The 14,243-nt window shown below is 39.7% G+C and overlaps 1 protein-coding gene across 1 annotated transcript in view; it reads left to right on the forward strand.

Annotated features, from left to right (window-relative positions):
• The first annotated feature begins 1,494 nt into the window (after window positions 1-1,494).
• The window catches only part of ANKRD55 (ankyrin repeat domain 55), a 90,849-nt gene continuing 78,100 nt past the window's right edge, over window positions 1,495-14,243 (forward strand). The window contains exons 1-2 of the mRNA XM_058564060.1: window positions 1,495-1,531; window positions 1,828-1,914. Coding sequence (XP_058420043.1) covers window positions 1,857-1,914 — 58 coding nt within the window. The 5' untranslated portion in view covers window positions 1,495-1,531; window positions 1,828-1,856. The remainder of the gene's footprint in view (window positions 1,532-1,827; window positions 1,915-14,243) is intronic.

A 14,243-nucleotide genomic window follows, 5' to 3' on the forward strand; every position in this document is an offset into this window, starting at 1 on the left:
TGAAAAGGAAGTTAACCTAAATCCTTTGTTTTTCTCTTGTTTGGGACTGAGTGGCCACAACTCCTTTTTACCTCGGTCAGTTGGGCGAGCTTAAGCTGTCTCTCGCCAGCTGAGTATCTGCTAGTGTAAGTCACAGTTTCTTCACTAGTCCACTCTCAGCCCCGCAGTGTGGCTTTCATGGTTAATGCAAAAAACCAGCATTGGGAAATTTAAGACGTTTACCTATGGAGAACATTTTGGGTAATAGTTTATAAGAAATAGGTTCTGTCTGTGTGTTAAATAAAAAGAACACAGGGCAACTTGAGGGGAGGGGCTGACGTGGGGAAGGTTAGTGAGTAGTAGTATTGTCACGGGGAACTGAGGCCAGATGATGTGTTGACGGAAAATGAATGATGAGGCACCAAGAAAATATGAGGTGAGAGATAAGAGAGAAGCTTGTCTATGGAAGAACACAAATTATAAATTATATCAGTCCATATCAAAACACATGGGGCCATAGATGAAGAAAAATCGTTGCTGCTTTCATTTCCACATTCACACACTAATTAAGTTAAAAAAGAAAACAGTTATTACCATTATCAACAGCATTTATGAGGGTATCTGCTATAAGGCTATCTGACTTTTCCAAAAATCTGATTGTGTCTTGAATGAAGAGCTTTATTAGTTTGTTTTGAATTTATTATATCAAATTTTTAATGACAAACGAAATAATAGACACTTGTTATAAGAAGCCTAAAAATACGGAGGTAGCTAAAGAACAAGTTAGAAATCTCCTACTTTAACTGTAATTCCCTGAGGTAACCAACATTAACAGTTTAGTGTGTATCTTTCTACATCATCCTCGGTGTTCCTATGAACATATACAAGTATATTTCTGTATACAGTGGGTGGTTGCTGGTTTTATAAAAACATGAACAAATGAAATATATAACATTGTTTTCATTTAACAATAGATTAGTGACATCCCACCAGATAAATATATATAGATTTACCCCATATTTTTTAATCTAGAGTATGAATTACTACCACTTATTCAACTATTCCTCAAATGATGTACTTCCGGTGATTTTCAGGTTTTTACCACCACCTATAATACTGCACTAAACACCCTTGTGATTGCTGACTGTTTTAATTTTATCATCACGGCTAGCTGAGCCTTGAAATATAACCTTTCAAACGCCACTTCCTTCCTCAGCTCCTCCCTGTGTTTTGGAGAACTGAGCCGAAGGGAGACTGAAGATGAGCTGTGAAAGCCGATAATTACTCCGTACAGCACATGGCCAGCAGCCTCCTGCTACAGTATTTACATCCTATTCCATTGAGATGGCACTCTCTGCTCACATGACCCAAATGCAGTTCTCACTCCACCAGGAACACAGCCGAATCCACACTGCATTGGTAGCTTTGCACATGCTCCGTCTGGCCCTGTGAATCCTCACTCACCCATTGAGATTTCTTTGGGTTTAAAGCAACATTCCAGCTGCAGAAGCTTCGTGACCTCCAGTGTTTTCCTGGCCCAGATCCAAGGCAGGTGGCCCCCCACAAATACTGTTTTTTAGGGTTTGAGCTTTTTTGTATATTTGTTTGGGGGAGGAGGGTGTATAATACTTACACACAGGTATAGCTGATGAATGAGGCCATAAGAAGTAAGTCTTTTCCTGGCAGGTATTACAGGAATAATATTTACCTGTTTCCACGATTTGCCTTGACAACAACCTGCAGCTCTAACGCACATTTCCTTCTCAAACAGAGGTCTTGGCAAGTGATGCCGTGTCTGCCTATTTTGTTGACTGTAACGTGTGAGATGGTGTTTTCTCCTCTCTAGAGCTGGATGCTTTTTGCCATTCTGATGGTAGATGATGAGACAGGCAAGCATGGATTTCAGCACTCCATCTGTGTTTGATCAGCAAAAAGGTAAAAACGCTGCTTTACTACATGCTTTGGTTCTTTGCATCTTTAGTCCAACAATTGGGATTTGCAGTTCTAGGGGGAAAGAGAGTAGTGTGTGCGTGTGTGTGTGTGTGTGTGTGTGTGTGTGTGATGTGGAAAGAGGATTTCACACAGAAAACAAACCTGTTCTAAATGTTCACTTCTTATCTGATAAGCATTTGGAAGGGAAAAATAAGCTTATGGTCTGCTTGTCCTGTTAAAGTGCTCCTACTTAGATTTTAAAAACTGAGTTTCAAGCACACCAACTATTTCAGAGAGTATCATCTTTATTCTCAGTTTTTTTCCAAGTCTTTAAAAAAATGTGTTAGAGTAAGTAATATAAAAACAACCAATCATGTGTCTCTTTTCCATCTATTAACCCAATATCTCATTGCTATAGTTTTGTAAATATCTCTTGATTCCCTTCAGGAATAGATGTTGCCCACATTTACGCTATAGTTGATATATTTTCTCACTCGAGGTCGTGTAATGACTTATCATTATGTTATTATTTGCAATGACAGGATATATCTTTCTTACTCATAATTTGCAGAGGTAATTTTCCACATGAGCAGATTGCTGTGAAATCGACCCTTCCTCATAAAAAACATGTATTCAGCCATACAGTTTGTGTGTACATTTTGCAACATGAAGTGTGTATATATACATATACGGAGTACCTATATGTAATTATGCATCTTTTCTTTGTATGTATAGGAAATTTCCATTCTGTAAATGTAATAAATATCTTTTAGGATTTTTAAAAAATATCTGACATCTAAACCACTTTCTATAGTCTCTGAATATTCTTCAGAATCCTAAGATCCTTTGGTCGTTTACTTGTTTTGGCTACGACGTGAAAATGGTGGTTTGTGAAAGCCTCATTAAGAAAATTCATTGCTTCTTTCTTTTTTCCTTTTCCTGCTCTAGGCCATAGTGTGTTTACTACCTTTCAGGCTACCTCTGGTTTCATGGGGGGATTAATTTAGCTCAGTGCTTTCTCAAATAATAGATTTACATTTAGATCTCTGAGTAACAATATATACTTGTGTATATGTCTGTGTGTGTGTGTGTGTGTGTGTGTGTGTGTATATATATATATATATATATATATATATATATATATATATATATAGTTTGATCTCCAGATCTTAACTCATTTTGAATAACGTGTGAGTGTGTATGTGTGTATGTGCTGGTTCATGCTGCGTTTGGATGTGAACACCAGAAAGAAAGTGATTGTTACAGCTATGCCCACCACCATCCTCTCCCCTTTGTACATTTTGTATCACTGATGGCGATCAGCAAAAGTGAAAGTATGCTTAGATCCAAAGACCTCATATTGGCTAAAAAATGACATTGTTGAGCTATGCAATCCAAAGAGGAACACAATGGGATTATCTTTTCAGACTAATTTGAGGGAGCTGGAACTGACTGCAGAGAACTAGCCCTTCATAATGCATTCATCCACTCCAGTGTTGTGTCTCCTAACAGGACTGAGCCCAAAATATAGTTAAAATATTAATTTATAATATTTATTTTCTTATAGTACCTTTCATATGAGCAATTCACAGCAATTCCCCCACCCTAGGCCTGATTCTCCCCCATGTAAGTTAACATTCTCCCTGCCAACTCTATCTCTATTTCTCAATCCTTTCTCTCTAGAGGTGCTGTGGTGTGGTGGAAATAGCATGGGCACATAGGTTAGAATGGCAGAGCAACTACTTGTTAGCTGTGTGACCTTAGCAAGTTACCTAACCTTTCTGGGCCTTAGTGTCCTCAGCAATAAAATGGAGGAAATGATGCTTGCCTAGCAAGGTTGTTGTGAGGATCTAAAATAATACATAAAAAGCACCTGTCACATTGCCTGATGTGCAATAAGTACTTTCAAATTATGGCTGCTTTTGTTATTATTATTGCTGTTATAATTATTACCACCCTGGACTGTGAGTTCCTCAAATGCAAAAGACTCTTCACCTCTCTAGTTCCAGCTTGAATTTAGCAGTCCTGAGAACAAAGGAGGGCTTAGTTAATGCTGGTTGACTAGATAACATTATTTTTTTCAGAACCCCAGGGTACCATATAGCCCAACCCTGGAATAATAATTAACTAAATGTTATCTGAATGGCTCTATTATCCCATTAATCCTTCCACCTTCTTAAAAGCATGAGGGGCCATGCCAACGATTTAGACCATTACCTAGATTTTAAATACCGTATTGGGCAAACCATGAGATGTGGCTTTCTCTGGAAGAGTTGAATGTGGGGCTTTAGTAGAGGGTTTTCCGTGAATTCCAATATCTGAGGAATCAAAACTCTAGTGGCCACTGGCTTTATATGTAGATGTTGACAAAAGACCTTATATCTGGAAAGATCTTAGAAGTCATGTAATCCCTTGGTTCTCAAACTTGGCCACACATAAGAATCACTAGACAGGTTTTGAAAATGCTGATGCATTGGTCTCACCCCTGGAGATTTCAGTTTAATTGGTGAGGAGTATGGCCTGACAAAAGCTCCCCAGGAAGTTCTAATGTACAACAAAGATTGAGAACTGCTCGTCCAATCCATCCCCCTAATATCTCAGATGGGAAAAGTGAAGCACAGAGAGGTTAAAAGGTGGGACCTTATGATAAGAACACACAGCTAATTAGTACTAGAGGAGACTGAGACCCAGGTGTTCTCTATCCAGAAACAACAGGAAGCTTCTTTTCATGAGCAATCTCTGCCCCTAACAGCTACCTTGGGGTGAGGGTAGGGCTCGGGCAGCTAGGGCTTATGGTTGCCCAGAGAATGGTTAGCATTGTGCACCTGAACAATATGATGCATAATGACCTTCAGAGCTCAAATTAGGTGGATTTGGTAAGTCTGAATCCCTCCAGCTGCATTCTCCTTTATTTCTCTTTAGTAGAGGTAATAAGACATCCCTATGCTAGGGACTTGGGGACAGATGAACATTTGCTCATGTCTTGTCTCAGTGCTCTTTCCAGTTGCATGAACTTGGACAAACTGATCTCCTCGTCTGTAAAATGTGGATAATATTATATATTCACAGGGTTGCTGGGAGGCTTAAAGATCGGGTTATCTGCCTGGCCCAGGGATTAGGGTCGTGTCTCTGGCTTGCTTTGTGAAATTGTGAGGGAGGAAGCCTGGGTCTTCAGAGCTCCCCACTTCTGTTTTGCACTTTTTGATTTCACCATAGCAACATCTCTTTGGTCCCACATGCCCTTCCTGGCTGTTTTCCCTCTCCAAGCCCACACGCAAGAAAGGACCTGTAGTAAAATCATTTACTACAGAACACAGAGGTTCCTACTGAAGTTGAGAGATAATGTAAATGAAGATATTTACATTTTAAGCTTTGCCTCTAGTTGTGGAAAGAAAAGCTTTGCTATGCCTGAAGGAGGAACCCTAGGCCTCAGGAAAACAGGAGCAAGAATTGTGGTGCCAAGGGCCTCACCCACCCCTAGCCTTGTCCAGGTTCTGTGAGGAAATGTGTTTGATGAGGCTGAGCAGAGTGTCTGCAGGCATCTGTGGGGGCTGCGGCCCACCCTCACAGGCTTTTCTCCCGTAGAGTTGTTGAGAGAATGAGAGGAGGGGCTCAGCCCTCCAGCCCAGATTAATACGGAACATTAGTGTCCTAGGGCTGCAGTAACAAGTGACTACGAGCTGGGTGGCTTAAAACAACAGAAATGTATTCTCTCACAGTTCTGGAGGCCAGAAGTATGAAATCAGGATGTCAGCAGGGGGCGTGCTCCTTCTGGAGGCTCTAGGGAAGAATCCTCACTTGCCTCTTTCAGCTTCTGGCTTCTTGCGGCCTCATCACTCCAACATCTGCGTCCGTTGTCACATCGCCTCCTCGTGGGTGTCTCTCTTCTGTGCGTCTGTCTCAGAATTCCCTCTGCCTCTCTCTTATAACATGCATGTGATTACATTTAGGGCCCACCTGGATAATCCAGGACAAACTTCTACTTTCAAAATCCTTAACTTAATCACATCTTTTGACATTTAAGGTGATACCCACTCTTTTGCCATATAAGGTAATATTCACAGGTTCTGGAGATTAGGACAAGGATATATCTTCAGGACCATGAAAAGATATCAAATTTCAAGTCCCTTCTCGGAAAGTATGCAGCCTTGTGACTGGATTTTTGGTAAAATCCATTCTAATTTAAGCTAAAAGGAAATCTGGCCTTTTGGAGGTTGTGGGGGGGAGCGTCTATTGGGTGTAGACTCTGTGCAGACACCCTACGTAGATGACATCTTGATAAGAACAAATGTTTATTGAGCTCTTAGCAGAGCCAGGCTCTGTGCCGAGGACTGTCCCTAGACTAGCTCACTTCATCTTCACATCAGCCCGTGATTATTTCCGCCAACTTGTATGGATGAGGAAATTCGAAAAGGTTGTGACTTACCTAAGGTTACCACAAGACAAAATGGAAAAGCTGAGATTCAAGCCTAAACCTGCTTGACTTCAAAACCCAGGTTCTTTGTACTACAGACCTCTTCCTTGATCAACCATAAATTTTAATGAAGAAATAAGACATTAACAAAAATTCAAAAGAATGAAGCATATATTTTTACAATCAAGCTGTTATCCCATTGTGTGGTGGATTTTTAAAGCTCCCACATGCAGATGTGCTGGTTTTAATTTCCCACTTTCATCCAAAATGGGAATGCTAAACAAAAGAATTTAGAGTGCACAGATTTGCACTTTGCTGAAAAAGCAAAAGTTAAAATTCTGTTGTGACAACCAGATGCCTCTGAAGGAAGAATAAGCAAATTTTCAAAGGGGTTTGGGATGAGAGCAGAGAAAAGGCAGGCAAAGGAGACAGGAAAGAGAGGGAATGCTTTGGGGTCACCTGATGATTTTAGGCTCACAGACCTTGAATAGGTGCCTGGAGTGAAACCTAGGAACGTTGAGGAGAATTCTGTGATTGATTCTCAGATAGATGGTCCAGATAAAGGAAGATGAGCTGGCAAATGACCGATCCATAGGTTTAAAAGCAGATTATCTGTTGCCTCTGGGAAAACACTCAGCCTTCTCTCTCTTGGTCAAGAAAGAGGAGTAGAGCGAAAAAGAGATAGGAAAAGAACTCTTTTTCCAATATTCTTGCCCACTCAAGACCAAGCCTAGGCAAACATTTATTGGAAGCTTACCCCACCTCCCTTCTCTGCCTCCTTCTTTGTTCTGCCCCTTTCCAGCACACAGAAACCTCCCTCCCATCAATCACCTCCTGGGAAAGGTTGTGACAGACCAGTCCACTCCTGGCCTCTCTTGTGGGCCTAGCTAGTGGGAAGGGAAGGCTTCGACTGATTTTATCCAAACAATTACCCTTCACAGCCTTAGAAAGCCATGAAAGTGCAAGTGATTCAGTGGTTTGGGAATTAGAGGAGTGGTATCATTGTCAGTATTCTCCACAACAGCACAGCCCTACTGTCCTGGAGAATGGGGCCTCTTGTCCAAGTATGCATCCCAAGAAGGAGGACCCAGGAGTGGTATCCAGGGGGAATGAAGGCCCAGATCTCCTCAATCAACCCTGATGTTGTGTCCCACAACTTAGCCAGATGAACTTCAGGTGGCGAACTCTCAACTCAGCCCCTTGTCCAAAAGTCATCTAGGTCATTACACTGAGATTTTCCTACCCTCTCTATTCATAACTTTACATTTCCTTAACAATGATTGAGAATCTGTGTTGAATAACTAATATCCATGGATTTTCCCTTTGATGCAACCATTTGGATGCAAGGATATTTTAATGGAGCCTAAAAGAAAAACCACTAAACTTGTAGCTGTTTTTATTACCAAATATGTATGAAACAAACATCTCGCCCACCCCCAAATATGAAACAAGGTGAGAAGGTGAGGGTCTGGATGCACTGAGGTCCAATGTTGGTGTAATAGATGTGTATGGGCTAGATACTGTCCACATCCAACCAGTAGTCCTACATTTAGCACACTAGTACTCTCAGGAAGCCTGTTGATCATTCAATGCCAAGTCTTTGCTGATTCTGAGAATTCATTTATATCATGAATGATCTACATCTCATATTTTCTGATTTATCTCTTAAAATCATAGTGGTTTTACCTAATATTTTCAACTAAAAGATAGGTTTGTGTGTTTAATAAGAGCCCTTAGTTTGTTTTCTCTCTGTAAAACTTTAAAATGTGACTTGCTCATTGATGAGGCTATTCTTGTTTGATTGGGTGAGGAAGGAAAGGGAAGGCATTCCAGTCTTCACAGGAAATATTTCCATTTCAAAATGTGTCCTTGGAATTTTAAAATATACATATATAATATTTAATATCATACTCATCCTTTTTTAACTTTTTGTTTGAAAATAATTTCAAAGAAATGTTGTAAGAATAACATAAAGAACACTTTATTTTTTACCCATATTCACCTAATGTTAACCTTTTGCCGCGTTTGCTTTATTGCTAGCTCTTTCTCTGTGTCAATCACTGTCTCTGAGTAACTTTCTGTGTGTCCCTCTGTCTCTCTTTCTCTATATATATGCATATATATGTGTGTGTGTTTGTGTGTACTTGTATCTAACCTGTCTGCTTTCCAATTTTATCTGTTGACCTAATAATGCCTTTCATAGCCTTTTCCCTCCAGTACTTGATCCAGTCTAGGATTAGGTCTCACATTTAGTTGTCATGTCTCTTTAGTCTCTTTTAATCTGGAACATTTCTGCAGACTTTCTTTCTCATTTATGACATTGACATTTTTGAAATTACAGTCTCTCTCTTTTTAATACCAAGGTCCTCCTTTTGTCTGACGCTCCCTCATGACTAGATTTAGATTATGCATTCTCAGCTAGCATATCACATGGGTGAGGTGTCCATCTCAGGTTATCACAATATTATTTAAATCCTTTAAATGGTAATTTGAGTTACAAGTATTGCACTAGTAGATATCAACCGGTTCTTGCAGAGTTTTTAAAATAGCGGGGTTCAGGGCGGGTGCCCTGGCTTAGCAGTTAAGTGCGCATGCTCTGCTGCTGGTGGCGGAGGTTCAGGTCCAGGCACGCACCCACGCATCGCTTCTCCGGCCATGCTGAGGCCCCGTCCCACATACAGCAACTAGAAGAATGTGCAACTATGACATACAACTATCTACTGGGGCTTTGGGGGAAAAAAAAAAAAAGGAGGAGGATTGGCAATGGATGTTAGCTCAGAGCCTGTCTTCCTCAGCAAAAAGAGGAGGATTAGCATGGATGTTAGCTCAGGGCTAATCTTCCTCAAAAAAATAAATAAATAAAAATAAAATAAAATGAAATACTGGGGTTTTTTCCTAATTGTAAAATTAATACCACATTCTTCAAAATATTCAAGCAATACAAAAATGAATTTAGTATAGAAAGTGTTGTATTCTCTTAACTAGCAAGGGCTCTGTTCTTCAGTCTCTTAGCCCCAGCCTGTTCCCAGCTTCTCAGCCACCCAGACGGGCCCTGTCAACTCACCCTCCATGCTGGGGCTAGGGAGTAGCTTCTGAAGGGAAACAAAGAAGATAGGGCCGAGAACATTAACCAGAATCAATAATCAGAAGAAGAGTAATAACTGTGGTTTATTAAGCAGTTCCCATGTGCCATGCACTGTGCTAAACTCTTTATTCCTATTATCTCACTTGAACCTCAGCACAGCCTATGAGATATGTTCCATTTCAAGTCCATCTGAGGTTACGTGACTCACCCAAGGCCACACAGGACAAGGGCAAAGCTGCCATTTGAACTTCAGCTTCTGACTCGAAAGCCCTCCTCACACTCCCTTTCATCATGAAGTTATACTTTCTGGATTCTGATAGCCCACCGCATCCACCCCTTCATGACCGCCAGCATGAGAAGGAAAAGAAAGGCAACAGTGCTTAGATTTGCTCAAGCTGGGCCATCAGGAGCCGACAGCCACCACAGTGGCTCTCCTGGCTGGGCTTCCATTTGCAATGAGCTCTGCCTGGTGGGCTCAACTCAGTGTGACAGCCTGACCTCTTCCAGGGTAGGGATGGATCCAGACTTCTTGGCAGCCAGCCTTTGGAGCAAAGAAGGTCACTAGCATTCTGAGAAGAGGAGGAGAAGGCTAAAGGAGTGAGATTACACTGGAATGTGACCTATGGAACTGATGTGATGGGAAGTGGGGATTTGCAAGGTCAGGGCTTGTTTTCCATCACAGAAGCTTCTGACGCCAGGTTCCTTCTCATTTTCCTACTCAGCCCATTTGTTCTGTGCAGCAACAGCTTGATGTTTCTCCAAGAGACAGTTCAGAGAGCCCCTGTAAACAAGGTCACATGTAAACAGCAGTTGATAAAAAGAAAAAATAATTATTTTAGCCTTGACATCCTATGCTTTGATCATGGGTAACTTTGAGATCATTTCTTTGCTCTCTAACTCACCACAGTAAATCAGAACACAGTCTGCTGTTTTAAAAAATCATATATGATTTTTTTTTTTTTTGCTGAGGGAGATTTGCTATGAGCTAATATCTGTTGCCAATCTTCCTCTACTTTGTATGCAGGTCGCTGCCACAGCATGGCCACTGACGAGTGGTGTAGGTCCGCACCCAGGAACCGAACCTGGGCTGCTGAGGCAAAGTGCACCAAACTTAAACACTAGGCCACGGGGTAGGCCCCTAAAAAATCGTATTTTTGCATAGAAATACCATATGATCCAGCTATCCCACTACTGGGTATTTATCCAAAGAACTTGAAATCAACAATTCAAAGAGATTTATGCACCCCTATGTTCACTGCAGCATTATTCACAATAGGAAAGATACGGAAGCAACCCAAGCGCCCATCAACTGATGAATGGATAAAGATGTGGTGTGTGTGTATATATATATATATATATATATATATATATATATACACATAATGGAATACTACTCAGCTATAAAAAAAGACAAAATCATCCCATTTGCAACAACATGGATGGACCTCGAGGGTATTATGTTAAGTGAAATAAGCCAGACAGAAAGACATATACCATATGATTTCACTCATATGTGGAAGATAAACAAACACATGGATAAAGAGAACAGACTAGTGGTTACCAGAGGGGAAGGGGTTGGGGGTGGGCGAAAGGGGTAAAGGGGCACATATGTATGGTGACGGATAAAAATTAGACTATTGGTGGTGAGCACGATGCGGTCTATACAGAAACTGACATATAATAATGTACACCTGAAATTACACAATGTTATAAACCAATAAGACCTCAATAAAATAATTGAAAAAAATAAATAAATTATCACTAAGCATTACAAAACAATTTTATTTTTAAGAATCTCAAAAAGGACACCTGAAATTCATCTGAGTTGACGCTTTTATCCTTCTGATTATTTAGTGCTCTTCAAAAATGGTGTCCTGGAGTATTGGCCACAACTCAGCTGACTCAGCATGGCCACTGAATATAGAGAGGCGTCGTGACGGGCTCGTCGGTGTCTGCTTTCAGGTGGTCACAGCAGAAACCAATTTAAGGATCGATGGATCCTGGAAGTGATTTCCCTTAGAGTGGTAGTACTTTTAGAATTGGAAGGAACCTCAGTGAATGTGTAACCCAACTCCCTCACTTTTTATATGGGAAACTTGAAACATAGAGGGCTTAGTGGTGGTACGGTGTCATGAAATTTATGGTTCAAGTCCCAGTGCTGCCACTTACCGTGTGACCAAGCTGTTGAACATCTGTATACCTCATTTTCCTACCTTGTAAATTAAGATGATGCTACCACAAAGGATCGCTTATAAGATTGAATTAATGGATACATACAAAGCACCTGCAACCACACCTGACCATAGTAATCACTCAGTGAGTGCTAGTGGTGGTTATAGGATTGTTATAAAGATTTAATGAAGTAATACATACAAAGCATTTGGAACCATGCTTGGCTTAGCAGGTGCTAGTGATTCTCGTAAATGACTACCTAAGGTCACAAGGACAGCTGGTCTCCCCAGGTTAAGGGAACATCCACCCTTCAAGTAGCTCCTCCTCTGTAATGAATTCATAGCATAGCATCCTTCTTTTATTTGGAAATTGGAAAGGGGAGAATTCGCATGAGCAGAAAAACCATATCAGAAGGGAATTAATTCTCCAGGGAAGCTCCTAGGCCTTGGAGTGCTTCTACTTTCCCTTTCTTCTGTTTCTGGTACGCTAACCCCTGAGTCTGAGACTTGCCTTCTAGATTAAACTCTTCCCTTTGCTCAAAAGCCAGCCTACCTGTTAGCTTCCACTTTCCTAGCTGGTGCTGGTTAGGTTTCTGGGCTCTCTACACTGTTCTAGGAATCTATCTAGTTTTGAGGTAGAACCTCACTTTTTAAAATATTATAGTTTCATAATGTTTTACTATTTGATAAAAGAAACCTCTCTCAATACTCTTTTTTTTTTTTTTCAATTCTATTGGATATTCTTACCCATTTTTTGTTTCCTCTTTTGTTTGTTTCTGCTTCTGGAGTGATCATACATTCACACACTTTCAAGGTATAAAACACTGTACAATGAAAAATCTCTCCCCTCACCCTTCTAGCCATCCAGTTCCCATCCCTGGAAGCAAAATAGTTTAAGCAATTTCTTATGCGTTCTTCCAGAGAAATTCTATGTATAAATAAGCAAATACTTAAATATATTCTTTTCTTCTTCTTTAAAGAATAAAGTTATCCATTTTTTTCATAAATGAAAGTTAATGTCATTTTCCTGAGCAACCCCGCCCCAAAATTGTTGGAACTTTGATTGAAATGACATTAAACTTAGAAATTAATCTATGTAATAATTTAAGTTGGTTATACTATTCTGTTTAGCCTTCCTATCTGGAAACACGTGTGCATCTTCATGAATTCAACTCTTCTGTTATATCTCTCAGTAAAGTTCTGTAGTTTTCCTCATTTAGATTATGAATATTTATTCTTGAGTATTTTATATTTTCATTGTAATGAGTTATTTTCCTCCTTATATTATTTAATATAATATATTATATATAATATAATATAAAAGAATTATCGTGTATTATATTTATTTTTAAATTGGACTAACTTAAGCAAATCTTGTTAATTCTAATGGTTCTGTGGTTAATTCTCTTGTGCCATCCTGGTCAGATGGACTAGTTTCAAATCCTGCTCTGCCACTTAATAGCTGTGCAGCTTTGGGAAAATTATTAAATCTCTCTGTGCTTCAATTTATTCATCTATAAATGAGCAGATATTACCTGCTTCATAAAATTATTAAAACAAATAAATAGTCTAATTCAAATGAAACTGTTAGGACAGTGCATAGAACATGAGTCACCTGTAAAATTAAGTGCTATTAAATTATGATAATTTTGCTCTTCCTTTATGATTATTATATCTCATTTCTTTTTTGCTTCAAATTTTATATTAGATAAAGTTTGTCTTCTTTCTTTCTTTCTCTATTGTTTCACTATTAGGTGTGGTGTTTGGAATTGATTAGAAATAAATGTACTGGGCTGGCCCCGTGGCTTAGCGGTTAAGTGCACGCACTCCGCCGCTGGAGGCCCGGGTTCGGATCCCGGGCGCGCACCGACACACCGCTTCTCCGGCCATGCTGAGGCCGCGTCCCACATACAGCAACTAGAAGGATGTGCAGCTATGACATACAGCTACCTACTGGGGCTTTGGGGCAAAAAATAAATAAATAAAATTATTAAAAAAAAAGAAATAAATGTACTTAGTCATATTAAAAAGTAATCTTTTATGGTTAGGTGTTAAGTGCTTTTTTAGGAATGAATATCAAATTTTATCAAATGTCTTTCTATTCTTTTCTTATATAATCATGTATCTCCCTTTTGCTCTATTGTGATATATTTTATTAATGGGTATCCTAAAATCAAAATATCCTTATGATCTGATAGAATTTAACTTAAAACTTAGAATTCTGTGTTCATGAATTGAACTTTTCTGTATTTAGGTCTCTGTGTGTGTGTGTGTGTGTGTGTGTGTGTGTGTGTGTGTATCTTTACAGTTTATGCTAGCCTTAGAAAATAATTTAGAAAGATTTCACTCTTTTTCTGTGCTTTTTAAGAACACTTTTAAAGAATTCACTCAACCTTACTTTAGAATCTTCATGCTATTACCACTAACTTTAATTCTGCCTGATGTACAACCAACTCTTCACAGACGTGTTTCCAATTTTGGGTTAATGTGTAAATTTTGGTTTTGCTACAAATGAGTATAAACACTCACACAACGATGTCTGTCAGGCAGAATGCTGAGTCACACAGCTTGTGCAACAGAATGGAGAGTGGGGTACAGGCTGCTGTGAGTGAGAGAGAATGGAATGTGGAATGTCTGTCCAGCACCAAAGAAAGGTCACAGG

Source organism: Diceros bicornis, chromosome 20 (assembly GCF_020826845.1).
Source record: "Diceros bicornis minor isolate mBicDic1 chromosome 20, mDicBic1.mat.cur, whole genome shotgun sequence".
In the NCBI taxonomy this organism is placed as follows: Eukaryota; Metazoa; Chordata; class Mammalia; order Perissodactyla; family Rhinocerotidae; genus Diceros; species Diceros bicornis.